Genomic DNA, 12,787 nt, shown 5'->3' on the forward strand with positions numbered 1-12,787 from the left:
CAGGAATAAATTACATTTTAAAATATATTTCAATAGAAAACTGTCATTTTAAACAGTTATTTTAATATTTCACAATATAACTGTTTTTACTGTAATTTTATTAAATATATTTATATATGTGTGTATAATAGTAAAGATGTGCTTTAAGAATGTGTTTCCCGCACCTCTGTATGCATTCAGTGAGTTTGTTATGACAAGGCTGAATGGTGAATTAATGTGGTGTCGGCAGCAGGCAGCGAGTCTGTTGGAAGTCGAGGTAATTCCTCGGCACTAACACAGGCAAGGGGGCTTTGCTCTGGGAAACAATGTCACTTTCCTTCAGCGTTTCTCCAATTCCATAAATCTCTTCATCTGGAAAAAATGCCTCACGGAAACGAAAGGGAAAAGGTCCCATGGAATAGCTCTCCAGTCCATGATTGGAAAACGCATTAGGCGACGGAGAGAATGTATTTGACGGTACTCTGTATACCTACCGAGCTAGCAAGAACAAAGAGATAGTTCATCTCACTCCAAGACTACCAGAGTTTCTGCTGGGCTCAGATTTCCAAAACAAACTCATCAAATGGCGTGTGATTTCATGTGTTCTCTCTAAAGACTCACACGTGGCTGCTCATGATCTAAAAGAAGATCAGAAGTCTGTAGCTCTGATCCAAAACCTCAGTTCCTGAGTTGCCTACTCAGAGAGCATTCAGGCATCATCAGGCGCTTTTTATTGTGAAGACTGTTCAAAATTTTAAAGATAACTAATTTTGGCCAAATTCTTGCATGTGTCCTTCATATAAAAGGCAATCCCAGAATCCCTTGCAAAGAACTGGAAGTGGGTAAAAAAAATCCTATTGGGTGGAAGATGGAGTCAATCTGAAAAGAAAAACTCTTTTGGGGGATATTTACATTTGTAAAAACGGTATATATAGTTTTTTTGGTTACACTTTTTTAGATGTCCTTGTAAATTATGTGTAGATTTGAAAATCATGCTTTTGCCCATTATTGTTGAATCACGGAGGCTACACCAGATATTTTGCCAAGAGATTTATTATTTATTATTTTTATACATTTTTAGAATAAGGCTACAGGCGAGGAGGTCTTCCTTCCAGATTTCTCTGTTCCCCATTTATCTATCCTCTCACCCCATCATGCCAGCTGTAAATGGTTTCTTGGTTTTTCTCCTCCCTGACCCCCTCATCTCTATTTCTCCGTCCTCTCACCATGTCATGCCTTTATGTTTCTCTGAGGTGGTACAGTAAGATTGAGCTTAGGACTTACAACTTGTAAAGTAGAAAAACACGTTGCCTATGTTTAAAATGGAATGTACACCTCATGCTTAGACATGGTACAATACACTTTCCATATTAAGAAACTATTTCTCAGTGTATACATTTGTGGTATATTTACATCAGTTGAAACATTCCTTTCCTTGTAAAGAACATGCTAACTGAAGTATCATCATTAGTTGAACATCTCTGCTCAGTGAACTTTGCATTGCCCACATACCTCTAAGCAAAATATATAACTCTCCCAGCTCCCCTCCTTGTGTCTATGATCCTTAAACACATGTGTCCATGCAATCTATAGTCTAACTCATGCATTTTAAACTTCATAAGATAATACAACTAAGACAGAAAGACTACTGAACCCTTTGAAGGCAGAGATAGAGATGATGAAAGAGTTGGGCGTCATCGAAGCCTCCACAAGCGAATGGAGTAGCCCGCTCGTGATCGTGCCAAAGAAGGACAGATCACTGCGTGTCTGCGTCCACTTCCACAAGCTAAATGCCCAGTTGAAGTTTGATACCTACTCTATGCCAAAGATCGAAGACTTGTTGGAGAGGATTGGACAGGCCCAGTAGATCACAACATCGGACCTGTGTACGGGGCACTGGTCGATTGGAACTCCAAACCTCCAACCACCCGTTGGACTATACCAGTTTACTGTCCTACCCTTTGGTCTGCAAGGGGCACCTGCCACCTTCCAACGGCCAATGGACCACATTTATTGATGGTCATCTACAACCACAACAGGGCAGACCACCTGAACCATCTGAGGCAGACACTGGAGAACATCCGAGCAGAAGGCCTGTCCTTAAATGTCATAATGTGCGAGGGGGCAAAGCGTGAGACCAACAACCTTGGATACCAACTGGGCAATTGCAAACTGCGACTACAGCTTTACAAGGTGGAAACGATCCGGCACAGTCCTAGACCTAGGATCAAGAAGGAGGTTCGAGGTTCGCACGTGCCTGATGAAGACCTGAGGGTCGAAACATTGCCTTTTAATAAATTCCTTTGGAGCAGTAATTTTCAGTGTGCGGACTTCACACTTCTTTATTTGTTTACATCACTTGTAAATAAACACCACCATCCTCTTAGGTATGTACAGGTCGAGCTAACCTTCTTCTTTTTTTTTTTATATTGCTTATTCCGCAACGACATATTTAAAAAATATTCATACATTTAACTGAATTAATGTCATTGTTTCCACAATATTAACTGATTTGTGCTGATTCTTAGCTATTTGAAAAAAAAATGCATTTTGAAAATAAGTTTTTAATATAAATAAAAACTATGCCATGACATTTTTGGAGTTTGGAAATATTACCTGTTTCATTTATGCATCAATGACAAGTATGCATCACTTTAAGTTTATTAATTTATTTATGTTAAAACTGTGTAATCCAAATAGATGGAAATTTTATGCGCAATTGAAATACTTATATCCTAAATCTGAGCCTAAATATTTTTTTGGAGTTAGAATCTTTCCATTAAAATAGCCAATTAAATTAGTAGAAATAGCAAATAAAAAAACTCAAATTAACCTGGTGTATTTCACCAAATACTATTACACCAAAACGAGTGACCATTAAGAGAGTTTCTGCCTATATAAAGTTACCATCTGCCAATGTAGGCAAGGAACAGAGCTTGTGTTTTTAGTGCCCTGTACATAACACAAAAGCTATGACGTCAAAATAATTGTTCATCGAACATCAAGTAGAAATACTCAGTGATAGCTGCTCTATTTTTAGCATGCACTAAAGGTTGACCCGTCTAAAGGTCTGGTTGCCCCGGGTGACTGCTGATGTCATATCTATGTCCAGCAGACTGTGGCTTTACACAAATGTCATCTCACTAAGATATATGTTTATTGCTCACTGAGTGTGGCTGCTGTCGAATGCCTGACCTGCTGTAAAAGCAATGGAAGTCACAAAGTTATTGTAGTAGTTCTGACGCAGTTCACCCTAAACAACCTTTCGATTGACCTGTTTGCGGTTTGTGCTCAAAACGTATAATTCAGAGGTAAAAACTCTGTTCTGAGAACTACTGTTCTTCTCACTGGCTTTTTTTCATGAGGGTCGTCGTGAGTCCCTCAGGTCAATTCTTCACTTGACAACAGGGGCGTAGTTTGCACAGTACAACACCCCCAATATATACCACAGTTATTGGAAACTTATAGTTTGATATAGTGGTGATACATACACCTTATCAAGAGTCTGGTGTCAATATGAAATCCAAATTGACCCTATTGTTGCATACAATAATCAACTCCGCCTCTAATAAACACTATATTGCCAAAAGTTTTGGGATGTCTGCCTTTACATGGCTTTAATGACATCCCATTCTTAATCCGTAGGGTTTAATATGGAGTTGGCCCACCCTTTGCATATATAACAGCTTCAACTCTTCTGGGAAGGCTTTCCACAAGGTTTAAAAGTGTTTGTGTTTCTCCGCTCTAATTCATCCCAAAGATGTTCTATCGGGTTGATGTCAGGACTCTGTGCGGGCCAGTCAAGTTCCTCCACACCAATCTCGCTCATCCATATCTTTATTGATCTTGCTTTGTGCACTGGTGCACAGTCATGTTAGAACAGAAAGAGGCCATCCCCAAACTGTTCCCACAAAGTTGAGAGCATGAAATTGTCCAAAATGTGTTGGTAGCGGAAGCATTAAGAGTTCCTTTCACTGGAACTAAGGGGCCAAGCCCAACCCCTGCAAATCAACCCCACACCATAATCCCCCCTCCACCAAACTTTACACTTGGCACATAGGCGTCATTTACGGGGGGGACGGGTGGGACATGTCCCCACCACTTTTTGCCAGGGTCGATATTGTCCCCACCACTTTTGAAACATCTCGCGGCACGGATGGACCAATACAAATAAAACATCTCCAGTTAACTAGCAGCATTTGTTTCATTCATTTGTTAAATAAGAGGCGATATAGCGCTGAAATGTGTTGTCTTCACTCGGACGCACGCTTCAATCCGTTGCGGAGATAATATTCGTTCCGGTGAAAGCACAAATCAAAAATGCACACAAACGTGTCCCTGCTTCTCTGGTTCTAATCCGCACTCGTATAGTTTTTTTCCCCTCATCAAAACCGATAATGTTTATCAGTGATAAAGTATATCAAGATTCTTGATATACAACCACTGATAAACATTATCGGTTTTGATGAGGGGGAAAAACTATAGGCTACGCTTGGCAAAAATTCTGCCACTGGACCATTACAGTACGCAATAGAGGCTGATCGATGTATTTATTCACGTAAAAATACTAACAACATGTATTAGATCTCATTGTACGACCAATTAAACCCAAAGTAGGCCTACCATCACATTTTTGGTCGGACATCATCACATCTTTGTATAGGCTACATTTTGATCTATTTACATCAAAGCTAGGACATCGTCTTTCAAAACATGACCTGCGCGAAAGAGAAAAAATAATGAATTATGCGCGCATTTCCATTACAGATTTGCACAAACTTTTGCGATTTTTTCTAAATGTCGATAAAAAACTATTGCGAAATGACGGCGTTTCCATTAACTGATGTTATGCGACTACAACATCCTTTTTTTCCCTCTCGCGATAAGTCATTTTAAACATCAACGGGTAGGTTTATCACAGCCACCACACTAGACATTATTATTATTAATGGAAGGAGACGTGGTGTGTTATCCAAACAATAATGGCAGGGAAAGACCCATAGCCTACTGCGAACGGCATAGGAGTTTCTGGGTGTTTCTCCCTCATTTCTGCTCCGAGGTCTGATTGTGGCATTTCTTTGAGGTTTAGAATCCAGTATTCCTGTAGCCAATTGTTTCTTTCATGAATTTAATAAAGAACTCTGTCCAAACGGTTAGTGTACGTTTGTGTCCATTCGTTTTTCCTTATTTAACCCAAACGAAAATGAACGGTGGTTGTTTTTTAAAAATGCAAAGTTGAACACCATTTTTTTTTTTATTTGAACTGTACACAAATGCTGCGCATAAAAAAAATAGACTAAATTTCAGATGTTTGTTTATGACTTTTTGCCCCTTTATTAAACATTTAAAATATTCACAACTTAATACAAAAAAAAAAAGTAGATTTTAATGGTTTTCTAAGGCCAAATTAGAACCTGAAAATTATATTTTTCCCGCATATTTTTCGAATTTGTTCGTTTTAAAGTGGACATTTCATGCTTTACCTTACATAGTAGCGCTACAGTTCACGGAGATCATGAAAGCGCGCATGATTATTTTATTTTATTTTACAAAAGCACAACGTTTTCTTGTTATTGTGAGTTTACACAAATAAAAGCATAGTTGCGAATAATGTATTATTATTTTCTGTATGACCAGAAATTATAGAGTATTTTAAGTTGTTTCCACTGTTGATAGGAAAACGCAAGTGTTCGCGCCCGCGTCTCCCTCCCTGCAGCGCGCTCACACTACGCACAAACACTTGGATATGCGTCAAACTCTTGTGTTTATTGTGATAATCTTAGCCCTGTATTATTATTGTCTAACCATTATGAATGACATTTGACGAATTGCTTTATTCCTTTTTTGGATAAAAGCATCTTCTAAATATGTAGCCTAATAAATGTTATAATAATGATAATTATTAGCCTATTATTATTTGCGTATACCAAGGACCCCAAACACACCGCGTCTTCTAAGTCAGGTGACTGTAAATGCGCAAAAACTGTTTCCATTGCAGTTTTGCGAAATATTCCTTTTTCGAATTGCCTGAAAATTGACGTGTTTCCATTGAGCATAATTTCAATTCGCAATTTCAATTTGCGCAATTTGAAGGTAATGGAAATGCGGGTACCCAGCACTTTTGAAAATGCCCTTCCGAATGCGTCTCTGTCCCCCCCACATTTCAAACCAAACTGACGCCCATGACTTGGCACAACAATGCAGTCAGGAAAGTCCCGTTCTCCTGCCAAACCTAGACTCGTCCATCGGATTGCCAGACAGAGAAGTGTGATTTGTCACTCCAGAGAACATGTTTCCACTGCTTCAGAGTCCAGTGGCGGTGGCTTTACACCACTGCATCCGATGCTTTGCATTGCACTTGGCGATGTAAGGCTTGGTTGAAGCTGCTCGGCCATGGAAACCCATTCCATAAAGCTCTACGCACTGTTCTTGAGCTAATCTGAAGGCCACACAAAGTTTGGAGGTCTGTAGCTATTGACTCTGCAGAAAGTTGGCGACTTCTGAGCACCTCAGCATGCGCTGATCCCGCTCTGGGATTTTACGTGGCCTAGCACTTCGTGGCTGAGTTGCTGTTGTTCCCAATTGCTTCCACTTTGTTATAATACCACTAACAGTTGACCGTGGGATATTTAGTAGTGAGGAAATTTCACGAATGGACTTATTGCACAGGTGGCAACCTATCACGGTACCACACTTGAATTCACTGAGCTCCTGAGAGCAACCTATTCTTTCACAAATGTTTGTAAAAGCAGTCTGCATGCCTAGGTGCTTGATTTTATACAACTGTGGCCATGGAAGTGATTGGAACACCTAAATTCAATGATTTGGAGGGGTGTCCCAATACTTTTGGCAATATAGTGTATATATAAATGTGGGGGGTTTATGTTAAATTGCTTTCTCATATCTCATAACTCTTTTGTTTTTCAATTTTATTAGATGCTGAATGTTTTGCAGGAATCACGTGAAAAAAATGAATGATATAATATAGTATCTAGTTTCTAGGCAATTTTGGTTGATTGGTAACACTTTACAATAAGGTTCATTAGTTAACATTAGTTAATGTATTAACTAACATGAACTAACCCTGAGCAATACATTTGTTACTGTATTTGTTCATCTTTGTTAACGTTAGTTAATAAAAATACAACTGTTCATTGTTTGTTCAACGTAGTTCACATTGGATTAACTAATGTTAACAAGATTTTAATAAAGCATTAGTAAATGTTTAAAATAACATTAACAAAGATTAATAAATGCTGTATAAGAGCAGTTCATTATTAGTTCATGCTAACTAATGTTGTTAACTAATGTTAACTAATGAACCTTATTGTAAAGTGTTACCGGTTGATTTGGCACTATCTATGGGTGCATGCAAATCCATTATAAAGTACATTTACCTAGCAGATTAAGCTCTCTTGGTGTAGTTTTATGACAGACCCTTATATTTTATATGCTGGGAACTTGGTCCAAAAGCAGAGGTGTTCAGATTTTCTGACATTATTGTCAATGAAATGGTTAGATTTACATATTAAACAAAGGTGGGTAAACTGACAACTTAAATACATGAGGACAATGAAATTACTGTGTTGCTTGAGAAAATGTACAATATACAGTTAAATGTGACAAAATGACATTCTGCGATTGGTGCATTTTTTTTTATTGAAGAAAACGTTTCAAATCTTCAAAGAATTGAACACAAACATTTTACACAAAATAAGCAGTTAAAAAAAAGACATTTAGCAGCTTAAACGAGGAATTCAAAGCAGAATGACAATTAAATTCACTGATACAAATAGAAAAACAAGCATGTTTGTTTGTCCTAAAAATATATATTTTTTTTTTATAAGACATTTGACCACTAAGCGTTTGGCATAATCCGAAGAATGGCAAGAAAGGAACTCCAAACTTCACAAAGCGAATCAAACATCCCGCTGCCAGCAAAATCCACAGGATACTGTCAAAATGTTAAGACAAACTGGAGGGCGAGTGAGAACCACAAACTGGAGATGCAAACGTGTAAAAAACTAAAAGAGATGAGATGTGTGAACATGCACAGGTGCACCATACGGCCCTCCTGATCAGCACAGACCCCATTGGTTAAAAACAAAATGTTAATTCAAATTCTACTGACTTATATCAATCACTTTAACGACCATATCTTAAAATCCTTACAAATGCATCCATTGATGTTTTTAAATGGGTCATATCATGTCATATATATTTGCTTCATCTTTTGAGGAACAAAGTGGGAACTGCATGAGGTTCTCTAGGTCATGAAAATGTAATCATAAAAACATAAAATCAAAATAAATACTTTTAAAATAATTCAAATAAAGCACTTTAAGGATATATTAAATTGTGTATTGTTGTTATTTTTGTTGTTAATATTATTGAAATATTACCTTAAAATCTTAGAGGATACTTCAAATAAATATTTTAGGTCAAAGGGATTCAGCTGACAAATACGTTTGGGAATAGCCTACTATATAACTTTTAGGAATCAAAACTTCCTCCCCAGTCCAAAAACAACATTTATTGAAACTAAACATCCACAACTTTCTGACAACAGACAGATGAATACATTATTTACACATCAATGATGTCTACTGTGTGAGCCAAAACTTGCAAAGAATGTGCCATTAAGAAAAAGCCAAAAATACCCAAAAGCTTGTATGTATGAGCCGAGCAAAGCACAATGTTTGACAGGGGTTTCTATGAGGTCTTATACATATAAAGATCAGGAAAAGGTTGGAAAACGGTGATGAAAAATCAAAACGAGACTATTTTGGAAAGGGAAAAAAGTGAAATGGTAGTGGAAAAGTATGATATGACCCCTTCAAAATCTCTTTCTGCATCACAAATGCAAGTTATTTCTCATTTAATCTTGATAATGCCAAATAGTGCAACATTTGATTGATGCGAGCACTTAAGCGTTATATGATGGAAACTCGACTGCAAAGTTTGCATTCCATTGAAGATGGATTCAACGATCTGTGCTAAACACTTGTCTGTTCAGCCAAATTGCTCATAGTAATGAAATAAGCTCTATTGATTAGAAGACATTTGTCGAGGGAGATAAACCCCTTCACCAGCTGCACCCATCTCTCCAGCCCTCCCTCTCTCTCTCTCTCTCCCTCCCTCTCGTCTGTATCCTCGCTTCTCTCTTGCACTCTCGCTTTCCTCTTCCTTCTCCTCTCAAGTCTCTTTGTCAAGTCTAAACATATATGCCACCGCTCCGCCTACTTCCTTCCGCAGCGCTATTAATCAAGCACAGGTTAACACTCTGTTAACAGGGGGTGAATGTGGGGTCACGTTCAGAGGAGCTGTGAAGGGAGCGCATGAACACAGCCCGGTTTAGTTCCACCGCTTCAGCAAGAGCTGCCGAATTCCCTGCTTGGATGTTACAGCAAATACTGTCCCACCATCAAAGCTGCCTCTGCAAATACCTTTCTTCTAGAAAGTTAGGAAACGAACTTCGGTCTTGGCGTGAAACAAGTCTTTCCTTTGTTTTCTACCGTGCACGCATGTGCCCTCAACGCTCACCTTTTTGCATCTACCTAGAGCATCACGTTTCTTATCTGGTTGCTGCTCAGAAACAATAAATTAAGAGTTCAATCACAAGACATACTGCTTCAGAAATCACGCAGAGGACCGCAAAGAAAAATGACGCTTGCATTGGTTGTAAATCAGGACACATCATGTACATTCACAAGCTTTTAGTCCCTTTGTCGTGTGTTTCGAGATTATGAGGTTGCTTTGCTCACCTCAGCATACTGCATTGACATTAGGCACTTTGAATGCATTCACATGTACAAATATAGACAGCACTATCACATCATTTGATAGTCTGGGTATAAAAATACAATCTTAAAATCTTTGGTTTTGTACAAACTGGAATCGTACTTTTTGACTTTTCCCCCTCATTCAGAGAGTCTTTGGGAAAGGCTCTTTGCGATACATCGGTTTCTGTTTGGACTGAAGGGTGCAACGACACCTCGTGGTTCCCTTCTGATGCATCAAATGGCTGAGATGAAACGTTTTTGATAGTGTCAACCGGTCAGAAACGCATGTTAGTACGTTTAAAGCCTCACAAATTAAGCAGAAGTTGCCCTCCAAACTGGTGTTAGCAATGGCCATCTTATTTCAGAAAACAGCACATGAACAAAAAACCCACTGGAGCTGTTTTACACTGAGCCCGGTTCATGTCACTCGAGCATCGGTGCACATTGGGGAAGTGAGACAATTGCGAAACAACTTCATCTCCCTTACGACAATGCAATGATTCAGCTCATCTTTTTCACCATCTCTCAGTTGCACGGTAGCCACGTGGAGTAGGTTTGCTGATGGCAGGTGAAGACCGGCTGCACTTGGGCAATGTAATAATTGCTGAAGTTACCGTCTGCTACATAAGGGGCAGGTTGGTAATAGCAAGTGACATTGGCCACGTTGGGTATGACGTTCTGCTCGGCCAGCACACGCACCGCCAGCATGGCGATCAACCCTAAGGCCTGTCGCCGCTCGTGTCCCATCAGACACACCGTGCTCTCGTTCACCACCCCGTGCAGAGTCGTCAGATAATCGTACTTGCGGTCCTCCAAGCCCACAAAGTGGTTCTGGAGGTAAGACTCCAGCTTGCGCTGCTGTTCGCTGATGTCCGAGAAGTCGATAAAGAAGCGGGAGCACATGTAGCGCTGGAGAGACTTCATCTCCGACTCGGAGGCGGCGCGAAAACCCCTCACCAGAAGATGGCAGTACTTCAGCAGGCCTCCTCCTCGGATCTCCTCGGGGTTCCTCGTGCAGATCACCTTGTTGCGCAAGTGGTCCAATGCGGCGCCGAAGTCTCCGTACACGCTCTCGCCGATGATGGTGGGGTGAAACGTTTTGGCCATGGGGTTCTCGGAGCACTCGTAGAAAAGAAGCAGAGAGTCTAGCTTGATCTGGAAAGAATCGACACTGAACTCGAACTGCCGGCGCAAAGAGTCCACGAACTTGAGCTCTACATTTTTGCCCCGGTTGTTGGAGAGAGAGATGAGACTCCAGCGGTCCGAATCATTGCACACTTTCACCATCTTCTGCACATATGCCTCCTGCACAAAAAGACAAGGAATCGTTGTGAGATCATCGTTTTATTATTATTCAAATAGAATTGCATCAAATACATTCAAATACACATCGTTTGCCATATCAGTTCTCCATAATTTCCTGTCGCAGGAGATCTAAGAGGCTGAGAACCTGCTCGATTGGCTTTAACCTGCTTTAGAGCAATCCTCTTACCGACAGAAAACCAACCTTTCACCAGCCTATCAGTAAACTACTCTAATTGCATTTCTACTGAATGTCCCTGGAGACTATAGGGATCCATGCAGATAATCTTAAATTACACACTGTAAAAACTAAATCACAAACAAAACACATGAACCAAAAAGTCAAGCAGTGAAAGCTGCTTCTTTATTGGCATTGATGGTCAGGCCCTAAAGAACCTTTCAGTGATCCTAAAGTTTAGGGAACCAAAAATGGTTCTTCTATCTATGGCATCACTGCGAAAAACTCCATTTTGGAATCTTTATTTTAAAGAGTGTAAATATAATGGAATGAATATGACTAGTGACTCTTTATAATGCATGTTATATTTTTAGTGTTTTATTGATTATTTATTTGTTAGGCCTATACTACAAAAAAAGAATTTTTACAGACACACACACAAATTATGCATGGAATTATGAGCTCATTAATTTAGGAGGCTGATTGATATTTTACATTTGTAGGCTACTTTTAAAAAAAAATGCTTAACTGACAACTGTAAATTAGATTGAAGCTTCAAAGAAATTGTGAGCACCTAAAACATAAACGTTTCCTTCTACAAATATAGCTATATTTGAAGCTGAAATTTTCAATTAATAAACTACTCTCATGAATCACTCACCTTCAGGGTCAACGGTGTGATTTTCTCTTTGTTGACCCCATCAGGTAAAAAGTCCAACAGACAGTCCAGCACTATGTTCTTGACGATCTGAAACTCCGTCTCTCCCTTCAGGTCCACGCAGAATATGAGGTCCAGGTCCTTGTAGCCGAGCCCGCTGTCCCCGAGCAGGACGTGGCTGGCGGCGGACCCGTTGAGCCGCGTGTCCCGCACATGGATGCCCTGCTCCCGCATGCGCCCCCGCACCGCGGTCACGATCTCCCGCGGCTTCATCTGCAGCGTGGGGAAGTTTCCTCGGCCGTGGATCGGGATGCTCTCCGTCAGGATGAGGTCCAGGCGCTGGACCTGCTCCCAGCTTAACACGCTAAAGTTCGTGCTGTCCGTGTTTGCGTCCGAAACTCTGTCCTCTTCAGCCATCGTCGGGTCTGTCTGAGGACTTAGAGGAGTGTGTTCGAGAGATCTGGAGATGTTATGAGGAGAGTTGAGGTGCATCACAGAGGAGACGCATAATGCGCTCGAGACTCGACTGAGGTCTGTCCTTCTGATGTGAAGAGCGTCATGCGTCCACAAAGCGTTTGAGAGTGTGTGTGGTGTGTGTGTAGTATGACAGCAGTGCAGAGGCTTTCTGTGCGCCTCAGGTCACGCCTATCACACACACACACACACACACACACACACACACACACACACACACACACCACTGTCACAGCAGCAACCCAATGAGACGCGTCTCTCCACAGCTGTGCGCTCAAACGCACATTTAGACCAACACATTCTCAGGTCCGGGGACCCCCGGGGGATCGCGTGGGAGTGCTAGGGACTAAGTTTAGAGAAAATCGATAAATAAAATCGATAACGTTAAAATAATGAATCTTACAGAAGGCTACA

At 40.4% G+C, this 12,787-nt stretch overlaps 1 protein-coding gene across 1 annotated transcript; it reads right to left on the bottom strand.

The window, feature by feature from the left end:
- Positions 1-9,957: 9,957 nt before the first annotated feature.
- tent5aa (terminal nucleotidyltransferase 5Aa) lies at positions 9,958-12,500 on the bottom strand. Its single transcript, XM_056258215.1, has 2 exons — positions 11,903-12,500; positions 9,958-11,066 (listed from the first exon to the last, which is right to left on the bottom strand). Exons 1-2 carry the CDS (start codon positions 12,389-12,391, stop codon positions 10,287-10,289), a joined length of 1,269 nt encoding a protein of 422 aa, XP_056114190.1. The 5' UTR covers positions 12,392-12,500; the 3' UTR covers positions 9,958-10,286.
- Between the last annotated feature and the right edge of the window lie 287 nt (positions 12,501-12,787).

The sequence above is a fragment of the Rhinichthys klamathensis genome, unplaced genomic scaffold, assembly GCF_029890125.1.
Source record: "Rhinichthys klamathensis goyatoka isolate OS25496 unplaced genomic scaffold, OSU_Roscu_1.1 h1tg000006l_1, whole genome shotgun sequence".
NCBI lineage: Eukaryota > Metazoa > Chordata > Actinopteri > Cypriniformes > Leuciscidae > Rhinichthys > Rhinichthys klamathensis.